The sequence below is a fragment of the Cololabis saira genome, chromosome 10 (assembly GCF_033807715.1).
Source record: "Cololabis saira isolate AMF1-May2022 chromosome 10, fColSai1.1, whole genome shotgun sequence".
Taxonomy (NCBI): Eukaryota; Metazoa; Chordata; class Actinopteri; order Beloniformes; family Belonidae; genus Cololabis; species Cololabis saira.
In genome coordinates this window covers 24851951-24867391 of record NC_084596.1, presented here as the reverse complement: position 1 = coordinate 24867391, position 15441 = coordinate 24851951, and the positions used below count along the sequence as shown (strand labels likewise).

At 38.9% G+C, this 15441-nt stretch overlaps 1 protein-coding gene across 2 annotated transcripts in view; it reads left to right on the top strand.

Moving 5' to 3' along the window:
• LOC133452684 (glypican-5-like) overlaps positions 1 to 15441 on the top strand; it is a 110314-nt gene that overhangs the window by 32436 nt on the left and 62437 nt on the right. For both annotated transcript variants that reach the window (XM_061732224.1, XM_061732223.1), the window contains exon 4: positions 15193 to 15359. In XM_061732224.1, the coding sequence (XP_061588208.1) occupies positions 15193 to 15359 (167 nt within the window). The remainder of the gene's footprint in view (positions 1 to 15192; positions 15360 to 15441) is intronic.

Here is a 15441-nt window from a genome sequence, read left to right as displayed (position 1 = left end):
TTCTTTGTTATTAATGTATAAAAGCACGCAAACTTTGGCCCTCATGCTGCCGCAGTTTCCATGCAGATTGATTTTAAGATTCAGTTGTTCTCTTATATGTCAGAACCCAAATCCATCCAATTGTTTTTTTTTCCCCCAAAAGATGAAGTATAAGGCTTTATAAGGACATAATCTGAAATAGCTGAGTGAAATATGTAAGATATTTAATTTCCTTTTACTTAAGTGTAATAACTTTTTTCCAATCACACTTGTTATTAATTTCACCGATGAGTGATTACTGTTGCCACACAGTGTTTTCACCAAACTTCACTCCTAAACTCCTGTCCAAATTTACTTCAAACTGACTGACTCCTGGAAGCCCAACAAGAAGCTACTCAAAATGTCAAGTTTGTTATGGCATTACTGATTATAATTGCAGTGTTGTTGCTGGATTACGCAAAGTCTTGGTATTATTGATAACTGAAAACCGCTACTATTGCAACAGGCATGTACAGACACACATTGTCCTAGCTTTTGAAACTCCCAACACTGTTCATATTTTCAAGGTAAAATAACTATAGATTACTGACATCTGAGTGCATCCACTGTTTATCTGAACAGTAAACTAGTATACAGTGTATTACAGTCTGAGAATAGAATAGCAGTGGTTTATGTATAGTCTGACAGTCTACTGACATGTGTTCATTATATGGTGGGTACCTAAATTTATGCATGAACATTACTTATGATCCATGCACCACATGAAGCCAATGTATTAGTAGAGTACTGGAAGTACTTGCTGCTTCTCATTCCGGCATTTCATTTTTGAACAGTACACTGATTTACATTTACTCATCAATACTTCCTTCATCAATCCAGCAACCCAGCTCCTCTGAAATGGAAGTAAATGAAACCTTAAAAACCAACAGAACAGAACAATGAACTGCTCTGTTTGAAGGGACGTGCATTTCAGCCATTATTAGTATAAAGTCAGTATTTCCCAAACACTGCAGACAACAGCAGACAAACAGCTGTCGGTTAGCCGGTGGCTCACAACCATTCTCCTCAGTCAGCCGACATCGTATGGCGGCTGGCTTGACATATAATATTGTTTCATGCCCAAACATTTCCTGAAAATATACCTTGTGAAACACTATGTTCTCAGTTTCACTCAGGCAAATGGAGCATGATGTGTGTGGTTGTATGCTTGGTATTCTTTTGGTTGGAGTTAAGCATGATGATGGAGTCTTGTGGGGAACAACAAGCAGAACAGCACTGAAAGGCCAATGCAAACCGGACCTAGCCAGCTAGAAAAAAAACAACAAAAACCGGCAATGAATTTCCTTCTAGACTTTTGAGTCAGATAATGGTGCCTCTTGCTTTTTTACTGTGTTTTCATACAATAGATGATCATCAAAGTCTATTCACGTTCCAATTTATGGTCACAACCACACTCACGTTGAATAACACAACGGTCCATTGTCATGCATTACATATAATCTATAAAATTTTAAATAAAGGATCATATTTACACCCCTTATCTTTATTCTTCAACATTGCTTCTTCCTTGACCACTTTCACATCGCAATGGTTGTAAACAATTATGCTGTTTTATTCCTTATTTCATCCTGCATGACAACAGGACCTAAACAATATTCTTTTAATGTGGATTTTTACAACTGTGTATACTTTTTGTGCAGTTCAGCCCAAAGAAACAACTCTATTATGCAGGAAAAGTATTACGCAGAGATGTTATTGAAGGAGTTATTGTGACTTTGTGGTTTTATGCCTGGACAAAATCCCAAACCATTTTTTGGCCGTGCTCTTTCTCATGAGTTCAGACTGCACAGTCTTAACTTTGTGTGTAACCATATATATATATATATATATATATATATATATATATATATATATATATATATATATATATATGACGTATGTATACGTATATGTATATGAAGAGAGAGAGAAAGAGAGAAAAAGAGAGAATATTTTCCGTATTAATGCACAGTGTTCCAGCTGAGATTGGGCGATTGAGCAGCATGTATGGATATTACTTGAATAGTCCTCAGCTGGACTATGTTGAGTAGACACGATTAGGAGAAAATTGGAACGCTTCCAGTACAAGTAGCTACTCTTATTGGGCCCTAGTGCAAATGGTAGTTCCAATGTTTAGTTAGGTTTTTCTCTCTCTGAATACTGACTCGTTGAATTCATCTTAAAATTTCTCCCTCCAGAGTTACCTGGGCTTGAGAGGCCACAGGCTGCTGTTTATTGACACAGTCATAAAAAAAATGATATGCCTCATTTAAGCTGCAAGGAAATTTTATATCGTCAATTGCTAAAGATGGACAGACGTGGATAAATCTTAACACAGAGAAGCATGTATTCTCTTACACCTTTATACAGCCCTATAGTTAATCAGTGGGCTTTTAACAGTCTGCATTTATGAGAAAAAGGTCAGGCTGGTTAAGATTAGCAGTTTAATGTAGGTCTAACTCATCCATTTTGTTGGTTTTACCCCACCTTCTCATTACAGTTTTACGAAGGAATGATAATAGCAGCCTGGATATTTAGATAATGGAAACAAGGGCCAGTGGGATGATTGTTAGGTTTCTGTTCACCATGGCAGCTCAATAGACTGCAGCATCTTACGTTACCAGCAATTTTACTTTTGTCCTAGCCAACACATGAGTATGTGAAGGATTAGAATAACTATGAAGGCTAACTTTGCTGTTAGTCATATTTGCCTGCTTTGTTTAGTTTAACTATATCTATTGATCGATCTAGACCTTGAAAACCTTTTACATTGTCAAAAAGGAGTGAACTTCATTGCGTACACTCCTAAATTACTTTAAGTTAAAGGATAGTCCATAAGTTCTCTGTAGTCAGTGGTTAGCAGTTGCCACACTCAAACAGTTTCCACTATGAAAAATGCACTGCACTTCTGTAGTTTCATAGATATTAAGATAAGATAAGATAATCCTTTATTTTCTCCCTCAGTGGGGAAACTTATTTTGTTGGCAGCAGTACACTTAACACACACATGCAGGGGAGGGGTAAAAAGAGACTAAAAAGTAAAAAATTAAAAAAATATATAAAATATGTATAATTACAGAAATATGAGCAGTATATACAGTAGATTGAAAGAAAAGAAACAGTGCAAAAAAAAAGCAGGTAGAGTGTGTGTGAGGTAGACTGGCAGATATTGCACATATGATATTGCACATCTTATGTTATTGCACAAGTAATTGTCCGTTGAGAGCAGACTGGGTTGTTATCTCTGATGGCAGCAGGGAGGAAGGACCTGCGATGCCTCTCAGTGGTGACGAAGCCGGTCGCTGATGGAGCTGATGGAGCTCTCCAGGGCTCTGACAGTCTCATGAAGGGGGTGGGAGACATTGTCCATGATGGAGGACAGTTTAGCCACCATCCTCCTCTCCCCACCACCTCCACCCGGTCGAACTGCAGCCTAGGACAGAGCCGGCTTTCTTCACCTTTCTTTCTTCATTACTTAGATTTTTTAATGTTATTTTTACTGTTCAATATTTGATAAAGCTTACAATTTAGAATGCATTTGAGAAGGAGTTTGTTCTCAGCTGTATGAAGTGTGAAATAAATCACAGAAAGACATGCGCTGGTGACCTTATGTTAAATGATTAACTTCTCCTAGTCAGCCCGTTATGTATCATTCCTTAGTATTTCAGGCAGTTAGCAGAAAGGTTGCTGACACAAAATGCACTCAAGGCTAATCTATACATTTAACCCACCTTTCTAAGTTGTGTGAACCTTTGGCTCTCAAGCTAACTGACTTACTCAGCAGTCCATTAGCTAATGATGCTGGGGGCAGTCTATTTTCTGTTCACTTGATCTCACATAGCCTTCCTCTTTACTTTTTCCCTCTTCAACATGGCAACACATTTCCCTTTTTTCCCCGTCATATGAAATATCAACCTGAAACTGCCTTTCTCATACATTAATACAAAGCGTGTGCATTCATCTGCAAATGTTCTTTTAATCTCTTTTATCCTTTTGACCTCTTTTAATCATCGGCTCACAGTGGGTCTTAGTGTTAGGCAAATGCAGCCTCAGGCAAGGAAAAATTGCGCTTTAATTGGATTTAAAAGGGTAAGTGGCAGCCAGGTGTTGCTTTTCATCCATTCTTGATGATTATTGGTAGATGTGCAGGCCCAAATGATATATCTGTATGAAAGTAGATGTTTTGTAGGTTAGAGCATATACAGGACTGTCTCAGAAAATTAGAATATTATGATGAAGTTCTTTATTTTCTGTAATGCAATTAAAAAAACAAAAATGTCATACATTCTGGATTCATTACAAATCAACTGAAATATTGCAAGCCTTTTATTATTTTAATATTGCTGATTATGGTTTACAGTTTAAGATTAAGATTCCCAGAATATTCAAATTTTTTGAGATAGGATATTTGAGTTTTCTTTGGCCTAACTAACCAGTGCCAGGTTCACTGAAAGCCAACACTGTTTCAGCAGAAACACTTCTTACCCATTTTTAAGCATGGCAGTGGATGGGTAATTATTTGGGTTATTTTGCAGCTACAGGACCTGTGCTCCTTGCAGTTAATGTATCATAAGGTTATCTTATCATTGTGATACAACTATATAGTATAATCCTATATGCTGGTGAAGACTTTCACTCGTCCATGCCATGGTAACTCCCAAAGGCTTAAAACAAGGGTGTACGTTCTGTTACTCAGATGTACTTTTTTCCACACATGATAAAAATAGTAAGAAAGATGACGAGCCCAAAGAGATGGTTAACGAGACACTGAATTTGTCGCTGCATAAGTGTAATAAATGATTGTTCATAGATAGCAAATGCCTGTTAGTACTCCTTTCTAAATCTTAATTTGAATTAATAAACTTGACTTTTCAACAGTATTGACTGAAAGAAAATCTTGAGTTTGTACTTTGCCTATTTGTCAAAGCATAAATATGATTCGAAAGACACGATTTCAGAGTGCCTCTGGCTGTCCCATCTGTTATACAATACACACACACACAAACAGGTTGTGTTTTACAGTGGGCACCACACTTCTTGACAAGTGTTTGAAATTCCACATTGCTATGTAAAAGTAGAAAGGTTTGAAGGTGCCTTGTTTCCTAGTTTACTGAAGCTTTAATCTCGACACAATGATATCATGTAGCAGCTGCTGCGAAGTTAAACCATATGCCTTCTGCATCTGTGTTATGGTTTTAGTGGTAACTACTGGTGCATTTGAAGGTTTAAAATGAACACATGGCCTCTCAAAGTTTCTATTCACAAGCTTATTTTCTTTCCTCCTTCCGATGTTCCACAGACAGACAATATGAACCCATTTGACCCTCTTTTTTCACTTTTCTGGCAGTCTTTCCTGTGTCTTTACATATGACAGCACTTGAAATCACTGACACATCTTGGCTTATTCGCTTATTCGCTACTTATTCTTATTTACAAAGGTGGACAAATGTTGTCTTCAGATTCTGCAATAACACACATTATTACAAGACAAACCCGAGAGCCTCTCATTTACAGATCATCTGCGATTAATTTGATCTGGATAAACAGGCTTCAGTGTGGCGAGAGGAATTCAGTGTGCTCTTTGCTGATTGGAATCTGAAGGGGTTCATGCTGTGATAAATGAGTGACTGCATCTCTCTTTAATTAGCACTGACTTCATTCGGATAGGAGCGAGAAGAAGTCGGGAAGGAGGCGGATAGATTGACAGAGACGGGGAGATTAAAAAGAATGAAGGGAGACCTAAAAACAGGCCAATAAAACAATGTCAAGGAGAAGGAAGGGCAGATAATTTAAGTTTTAAATCCTCTAGACTCCTTCATTTGAAGATTTTAAAGTGAAAAGTGGTCACAAATTTCCCTCTGGCTGAGTTTAAGATTTCCTTTTTGCTTCAAACCGCTATGGAATCTTAATCTTTTAAAATCTCTACAGAATGCAAAGTAACGGTGCTTTCACACCTGTGGCCCGTTTGTTTTGTTCCGATTCAGGGGCTAAATCGATACAGTTGTTTCGTTTCTCGTTTGTGGAGTTTGTGTTCACAAGGCAAACGTCTGTAGCGGTTCAAAGCTGATAACAAATACCATGCGCGAACCAGCTGCTCTCTGATTGGTCATATGAACGTGGAAGGAGTTTCCTCTTCCGCACCCCGGGATAAATAACAAGCCCCTTTCACAGAGAGGGTGCAAAGTGCAGACCGCAGCCCGGCTTTAGGCGGATTTATGGTTCCGCGTTACACCAACGCAGAGCCTACGGAGTAGGGTACGGCGTAGGCTCTGCGTGGATTTAACGCGGAACCATTAATTCAGACTTTACCCATTAATTTATGTGCGCACCGCACAGAGTGGAGCTCAGCGGCGAGTGCGAGGCCGCCTGCCGCAGGGTTTGCGCAGCACAAACCCTGCCCGAATTGAACATTTTTTAATTTCACCGTGCCGTGCTGGGACGACATCTCAGCACGTCCAATAGGAGAGAAGGTGGTGGAGGAGCACCGACTCTTCTCCTTGCGCCACAGTCGCACATACACAATGAATGGAGTTGTGTCGGTCGCTGTGTCGATTATGTTCTCACTACAAATTAAAAAAATGAACCGCTTCATGTCTCGAATGGAATCGGGACGAGACCACCTCTCCGAGGTGATCTCGGCTCGCTTGTTTTGTGCCGTTTCCGAGCGCGATTGCTGTGTTCAGATATACCAAACGTTCCGATCTTTAGGGGGAAACGCTCCCTGTTCCGGAACAACTGCTCCAAACGGGACAGGTGTGAAAGCACCCTTAGTTGGAAATCCCATTGTTCTCCATCTTTTACCTTGAGTAATTCTTTCATTTATAATTATTTAGTTCTCTTATTTCAGATCACCAATTCTTACCACCTAAGAACTTCAGGGCTCAATGGGTGCATCTAAACTAAAACTGTCATCTTCTCTGTATTGAAGGTTACCATTCTTAACATACATTCAAACAGTGGTGTTGCGGCAGTGCTTGGGTTTATCTGATGGTTTGGATTGTCCCTTGTTCAAGTTCTTTCTGCCACTCAACACCAAGCAACGTCCATCTAACTCCTGGATTGAAAAGTAAGAATTGTTGCAGTTCCTAGATTGGTCGCTAGAAGCTAGCTCCAACAGCGAGTAAAAAACAATCAGTGTATGTCTAGTATGATTGATGGACAGTCGGCTTAGCCTTGTGAATATATTTATGTATGTATAATGTATATAAGTATATCATATATAAATGTTTTTGATATATATATACATATGTATGTATGATGTATGATGTATGTATGTACGTATGTACGTATATGTATATATATATATATATATACATACATACATACATACATACATACATACATACATACATACATACATACATACATACATACATACATACATACATACATACATACATACATACATACATACATACATACATACACACACGTGCATGCCCACACATTTTGAACATATAGTCTTCGTAAATAAATCTATGTAAATGAATCTGTTTTATATGAATGTACTGCGATGGACTGGCGACCTGTCCAGGGTGTGGCCCCTGCCTCTCCTGAAAATAGCTGGGATAGGCTCCAGCAGACCCCCATGACCTGCAAAGGATAAAGTGGGTATAGATAATGGATGGATGGATTGATGGATGGATGAATGTACACAAAATAAATAAATAAATCAGCAGTTTGTACCAAAGCATCAGCTAATCGCAACAGTAATGTTTTGACTTATTCCACTGTAAACGCCTGCCGGCAGCTCTGTCGCTGTATCTGCATGGATTGGCAGAAGGAGCTGGTAGCTATTGCTAACTTTGATTGACATAGTTCCCGTTGGCTTCCTGAGAAACAAGGCTGGACTTAGTATGAAGAAAAACAGGCTTCAAAACTGCTCTTCAGAAACCAATGAGTCACCTGACCTAATGCTTGTCACTGTTTTTTACAGTCTATGCTGAAGACTTCATCAGATATGTTGATTTATGAAATGAACCAGTTCTACATATCATCATATCATTAGAGGAACCTCTCAATGGAGACGGCCTACAATCACCACTCCACCAGAGCTACCTTAGATTATATTAAGATACTGGCATTGCATTATCTTGTTATACAATTACCTTTCTATCTATTGTACTGCAGCAAAACAAAGCTGTCAAAGCGACCTATCAGTGTTGCACTGTGGTCAGATTATAGCTAACACTTGAAGCCTGCTTCTGTCACAGTGTGTGATTAAAGGAAAAACACTGCCTAACAGTGGTGCTGAAGGAGGAAAGAGACATTCTTACTAACACACCCACATTTTCCCAGATGCTCCAGGGTTTCTACTGGAAACTATCCAATCACACACCTGCTTTTTTAACCTCAAGGCTTCCTCCACAAAACTGCTGTCCATCCATCCGCCCCTTTTTCTTACTCACTTCCTCCTGTTCAGGGTCACAAGGGGCTGGAGCCTATCCAAGCTGTTATACAGTGGGGTACAAGCTGAGTGGATCATCAATCTATCACATGTCTTCTACACTGTTAGTCCTTCAAAATAATGAAACAAGCTGTGTATTTGTCTGGATCCTCTCTCAAACTGTGGTAGCCTTTGCTTAGAGTTCAGCCAGAGCCTTTGTTCTGACTGTTGTCGCTGCTGGAAGGGTTCTTCATCACAGTGGCCTTCAAAGTCATTGTCCAAAAAGAACGTTATTGCTCACACATCCCCCACGTTAAAATCAGGCTGGCATTTGCCCGTGATCATCTGAAACATAGGGATGAGTTTACAACGTCTGTGCTTTGGTCGGATGAAACAATCTTGAACTTTGGCACATGAATGCTGTTTATATTTGTTGATAAAGGGGTGAACCCTTCAATCCAAAAACAGAACTACCACAGAGAAACATGGTTGTGGGAACATAATGCAGCGGTGCTATTTTGATTTCTCAGACACAGAGAACATTGTTGAGATACATGGGATCCTGAAACAAAGATGATAATGCTGAAATTGCACCAAAGTGAATAATCAAATCAATCTTTTAGGTTGCTTATTTAGAAAAAGAAAATACTTAATGGATTTTGAAAAAGCTCTCCTTGTTAGGCTCTGAGAGCTTTATTGGAATTAATTAAACTACTGTATTACTAAATTACAATAAACTAAATATTGTAAGGAAAGATTTGAAGAAAGTCTATCAGTTAGTCACTGCTGGGTCTTCACAAAGACAATGACCCAAAACATGCACCAGGTGGTTAAGAACCACTATAAGAGATTGTTGTCAGCTGTAAGTCACAAATGCTACACTTTTAATAATTGTTAATTGTCAGAGAGCTGATAATGTTTTAAGTAATGTTGCTCTCAGCATTTTGTTTTGTTTTTTTCTCTTGTTTCAGCTGCGCTTATATCAGTAAAATACCTTAATTTAGTTCAATGGAGTTTTGTCTTCATACTTTTGGAATTAAATTGACCAATAACACTTTTGGTTAAGGTCATTTCCATTGATGAGTGAATGATTTAGTTTTATTTCATTAATGTGGATAATAATTTTGGTCAATTACTAAATTGGGTTGTAAAGTATTTGCAGGCAGGATTGTTGGTTTTAACATATTGTTTAACATATAAAAAAATCCAGGTCCTTTTGCCCTCCATAAACATGCAGTTGACATTGTTTGTTGATTAACCTGTTGCGAGTGCACCCGACCTCTCTCCTGATTAGAGCAGAGGCCTGGAGTGGTTTCATATCTGCTTTTCCTGCAACTGAAAAACCACAATAAAGTAAATGGATTTGAATACATTTTCGACTAAAAGGCAAACAACTTATGTTTTCCTGCTTGATCATTTGAGCTCTCGATAAAACAATGGCTTATGTGTCACATTAAAAAAATGGTACACATTTTTGGAAAGGCAACCATTTGTAATCTCAACTATAAGAATCATTGAGTGAATCCTTAAGATTAATTTCAAATAGTTCAGCAAATTGCAAACAACCATTGGTCTATAATTCTGTCAGCCAAGGTTCTAATTCGGTCATTCAGCGATATTATACAGTACATAACTAAATGACTATGACCCCTTCATGGATATTGTTTTAGTAAGAGTCATGCACTGATATATCAAAATATCAGTATCTGAATTCTTTTCTTTTTTCATTTTAACACACTTGGCCCGATGAAATTGAAAAGTAATCACCTGTTGAAAAACCAGAACATTGCCGAAGGAAAGATAAGACGACGCTATGCAGCTGGTAAGAAGTTCTGAAACATGCATTCAACTTTGATTTTCTTTGGTAGATATGGCAAATAGAGATTTCGTCCTCACTGTCTGTGTAAACTGTCCTCATCGCTTCTCCCACAGTGTTTGGGGTGAGAGGGGGCTGAGAAAGTTCCCTTGGCTTTACAGGGTAATCCCTTGATAAATAAACTGGGAAAAAAAGACCACCACTGCTATCTGTAAGCCAATACTCCTCCGGAGGAGGGATGGCCCTGGGCTTGGCTAGCATGGAGTTGATTCTCTTGCTGCACTCTTTTTGCACTCTGTCATTTCAGAGAGATCCACACATAAGCCACACACACAGACACCACTGGTCCAAAACATAATGGAATACAGCTTTAACCACAACTAGACATGCTATAGTTATATTATTATTTTAATCTTAGGTGAAAATATTAATTTTGATTTGATTTGCAGGATAGCAAGTCCAACATATGCAATGTGTTCTGTACTTGCTACAGCCTGCGGCAGAAGAAGTCAAATTTCATTGGGTGTCTCAAATGCACATAGAATACATGCCTTGTATTTCCTTGAAGTCTTCGCATATCATGCATCCCATCAATCTTTCCCCGACATGAGTCGATGTCCTCGAGCAATCATACAAGGAATTTCCATAAAATAGCAAAAATTGTGAAGGTATAACAAGGGCAACAGATGGTCGAATAAAAGTAGGCACTAAAATCCAAGTGGCAATGCTGTACCCAAAGGGTATTTACATTCTCACACCATCATCCGTTTAAGAGATAATTGATTTACGGTGGTGTTTTAGCTAATGTTATTATTCAGCTTGTCATTTGATTGTCCCTCGGGATTATGTGGTCAGCAGAGCCTTCCTATAACTGTGTCTCTTTATTTCTCAAGAGGATCCACATGAGGACACTGTTTATTTTCCATGGAATGACTTTCCAGTCTTTTTATACTGTTGTACATTTAGTGAAGCAAAAAAAAAAAAAAGACTTGGCTTTGTATTGTTTTTTTTAAAGTCTTGGACTCCAACATTCCTTGCAATTTTAACCTCTTCTGTGAGGTTTGCTTGCAGAAGTAATGGGAAAATGCAAACAGAACTAAGGTTAACCTTCTTTTTCTGTGGATATTTCACACTGATGTTTACATTTTTGTCTTTTGGCAGAACAGCAAAGTGTCACATTGTGGCAGGTGAGAAATGGCAGTGGTCTTTAAGGTTAGCGTCCTTAAAAAGGCTCACAATGACCTGATCTGATCCTTCATTAATATTTTGTTCAGTGTCAATGCAGGGATGATAACATATCATTTATTATAATAAAACATTTCATGTAGTTAGTTTTTTATGATCAGTCTGTCCTCATTTATTCACCTTTCTTTGTTTTGTTTTTTGCATTGCCATTATACTGTATGAAGTACCCAGAATGTTGATTAATACAGTTACAGAGAGCTAGTAATTGTATTTTGTTAATTTTTTTAAGCCATTTGTGTTTAAAACAAAACAACAGAAATCTGCACCTGTCAGACTAGTAGTTCTTCCATTAAGGCACATATGCGCTTTCTAAAGCCTGCCAACTTTACATCTTTCATCCAAACACACACTTTTCCACACGTACAGCGCTGTCCTCCTGTAGACCTCCCAAACACTACAGTCTGGACATGACGTAACTGGACCCCAAGTTGTCTGAAATATGTGTAATGAATCTCTGGAATTTGATTTATAGATTCTTGGTTTTCTTGCTAAATAAAGAACAGACACGTGAAGCGCTTCAGCAGTGTCTGCCATACTGACTGAGTACTTACCGTACACATAAAGCTTACATGGAGAGTTATAAAGGCTCAGGAAATTTTGAATAAAATTGTACTGACACTTATAGGTGTACAGAAAATGAATTGCCAGAATTATTGGCTAGTGTTGATTACTATTTACTTTATGTCATGAAGCAATTCCCTTAACTACTGACTAGTGTTTTTGCAGGACTACATGGACCAAATAGCTTCTATGTTCTATCTTTTCTCTCAACTATAATAAAATGTGTGTGTGTCATGCTTGCATGTGTGGCGGTGGGTTGCTACCACGTGTGAGCATGACTTATGGGTCCAGAGGGAGTTAAGGTTAATGCAGTAAAAACAACCTTCTGCGTGCCCAGCATCTGCCTCAAGACTGAATATAAGACCCCCGTGCAGTTCAGAAAAATGAAGTGCAGCATTTCAGGTAGAGGTGTTATCTCTGATTCCTGAGCCATTACATGTCTGTCTCCTGTGTAAACTTAAATTCATATGGTACATAGGAGGAAACTTGGGCCTTTCCCTGGAGGGTGAGTGTATTTTTAGCAGGATGGCAAGACACATTTTGTCACTGTTGACACATTTTCCATTTGCTTCTAGACTAATCCAGACTCTTCCCAGTATGCAGACACACCCGTTCAAACAACAATTTAAAAGCACATGCACACTCGCTCCTTCTCAGATGAAGGTCGTGCATTCCATTGTTTTTGGGCTCTAGTAGGCCGTCCTTAAGGCTTGCATCGATGTGGTAGTGTGTTTAACATTTCACAGAAAAACTTCACTGTGATGATTTTCATTCATGTGTATGTCCAGAGCATCTTTGTAGGGCGGGAATCACAGCTGATTTTTGTATTGTTTTAGAGATCATCACTTATGAAGTCCAGAAAATGTCTCATCTTTAATTTACCTAATGTCAAAAAATGGCATAGTATAGATAGATGGATACTTTATTGATCCCCAAAGGGAAATTCAGGGACTACTATATAGCTAAAACTCGCAACAAATACTTCAAATTAAACATAAATCAGCCCCAAATCAAAGTATTAAAACATATGACTCATTACTGATAGCAAGATTCTGCTTTGTTTTTCTTTATGGCTTCCAAATCAAGGTCAAAAAATGTATAGATTGTGGTGTTTCATCTTTTTGGATATTCTATTATGCAAGAATGACTCATCCCTTTTTACAAAGCACTGAATATGCACTGATGGCTATAAGGACCTCTTCAGTCTGGCACGCGAGAGCCATCACGGTTCCTCTCTCAGCCTAATTGAGGATCACTTAACAACACTGCTCAGAGGCTTTTAAGCCAATGAGATGTCATTGATTTTGTCTCTTGATTTGAAGCGCAGTCCCCCTATTCTCATGGCCCTGCCGTCACCCCTTCCCCCCACCCCCGCTGGAGGTTTTAATAGCCCCACTGGAGATACTTGTCATTGGTGCCAACTGTGTGCATGTTTATTCGCCTCCATGAGGGAGTGGAATGCTCTACATTTACTGTCATCCCTCCTTTTAACTTACATTAACTGTCAAATGTATCTCGAACGTCATGGGTTTCCCACACTTGAAAAGGGAAGGATTTGGACCAGACTCAGGCGTTTTTTATTGACCAGTTTGTTAGTTAGGTGAAAAACCTTTAAAAAGGGACAAAGAAAATAATCAAATTAAAGCAGTATCAAATACACAATGTAAATTACTCAGACTTTCAAACAAAAACCACAACTAACTAGGCAAAGGTAAATAGCCTATATTAAACATGCATGAATCATTATTTTAGTTTAAACATCTAAAGCAAATGATCAAATTAAACTTGGCGTAACTGTAAATGGCCTATATTAATAATCCATTACTTAATTTTAAACATAAGGCAGATAATCTGTAAATAAGCAGGCGCATACACAACAGGCACAAAACAATTTTAGGCCTAAAGGTGCAAAAAAAAAGCCAGTTCTTTAGAACCACCTACTGTAGGCCAACTTTTAAGTTAACATTTTACCTTGTGTTTTAACCAAGATTATTTTACACATTTTATGACCTTTAAATCACACTTAATTTTAATTAAATCAAATATTTCAAATGATTTTAGCATTCATAATCATTTCATCATTATCTTAATCCTTTTAAATGCATAATACCAGAGTTCATTTTATTTAAGCCAAATCAAAACAAAGGAATGAATTTATGAGTAAATGAACACTTACTTTCAGCAGAGTAAACAAACAAACAAATAATTAAATAATTAAGCAGACCGCATTGGCAGCCGTAATATAACCCGCCCATAATGGGGCGGCAGTAGCTCAGGTGGTAGAGCGGGCTGCTAATGATCGGTGCTAATGTCGTTGTGTCCTTGGGCAAGACACCTTACCCACCTTGCCCCGTGTGAATGTGTATGAATGTGTATGAATGTTGGTGGTGGTCGGAGGGGCCGTTTGGCGCGATATGGCAGCCACGCTTCAGTCAGTCTGCCCCAGGGCAGCTGTGGCTACAAAACGTAACTTACCACCACCAGTGAGAATGTGTATGAATGAATAATGATCTCTGTGAAGCGCTCTGGGTGCCTTGAAGGGCGCTATATAAATCCAAGTAAAAAAAAAAAAAAACTCCTCACGCAGGTAACATGTATACATTATAAAGCAACACATGAGAGAGTTTGTTTGCTGGAGCACTGGAGAATATTATTCAGGTAGAAACGGAGATTATTTAGAAAGGAAACGTGAGCTCACCGGTAGCCTCTTTGCTCTTTTTTCCTCTTTCCCATGCGTTTTCTCCAGTGATCCCTAGTGATTCCTGTATAATTTTGCCTTTCTGTTGCCGTCATGAACAACTCGTGTCATCTCATTGTCTCTGCGGCGCCTCGCTCGGACACGCGCATACACATGCACCCGCTCGCAGACGCACGTCTCGGCAGATCGCCCACAACATTAACTTACTCATCACATTAAAAAAATAAATCCCATTTCTCTTTTAAGAACAACATTTTTCCTGTATTGATCTGACCACCAGAATGTCGGCAGTTTTAAACTTAGCCATGTTGACATCAATTTGAAAAAGGTGCTTATAATCTATTAGCGTGCAAATCCTGAAATGTGCAGGTGTCCGTAGGTGGTTTTGAAGCCACGCTGCAGCTGCACCCACACTTCCATATGTTTTCTTTGCTTAGCAGGTGGGTGTTCACTCTGCTCTCCCCACAGGTGGACAAGGTGTGTGGCCTGTCTACAGAGGAACCTACAGGCATGCAGCCTCCTGCCAACCCAGAGGTCACAACCTCTGCCATGACCTCATCTCCTCCTCTTCCATCCGCCGCTCCCTCCCAGGCTTCACCAGAGAAGTGGCTGAAACAGATAGCCCATTTAAAGAGGTAAGATAAAGCTGTGAACTGCTATAAGCCATCAGTCATTTGCAAGACTATTTATTTGTTTGTGCACATTTTAAATGCTAAG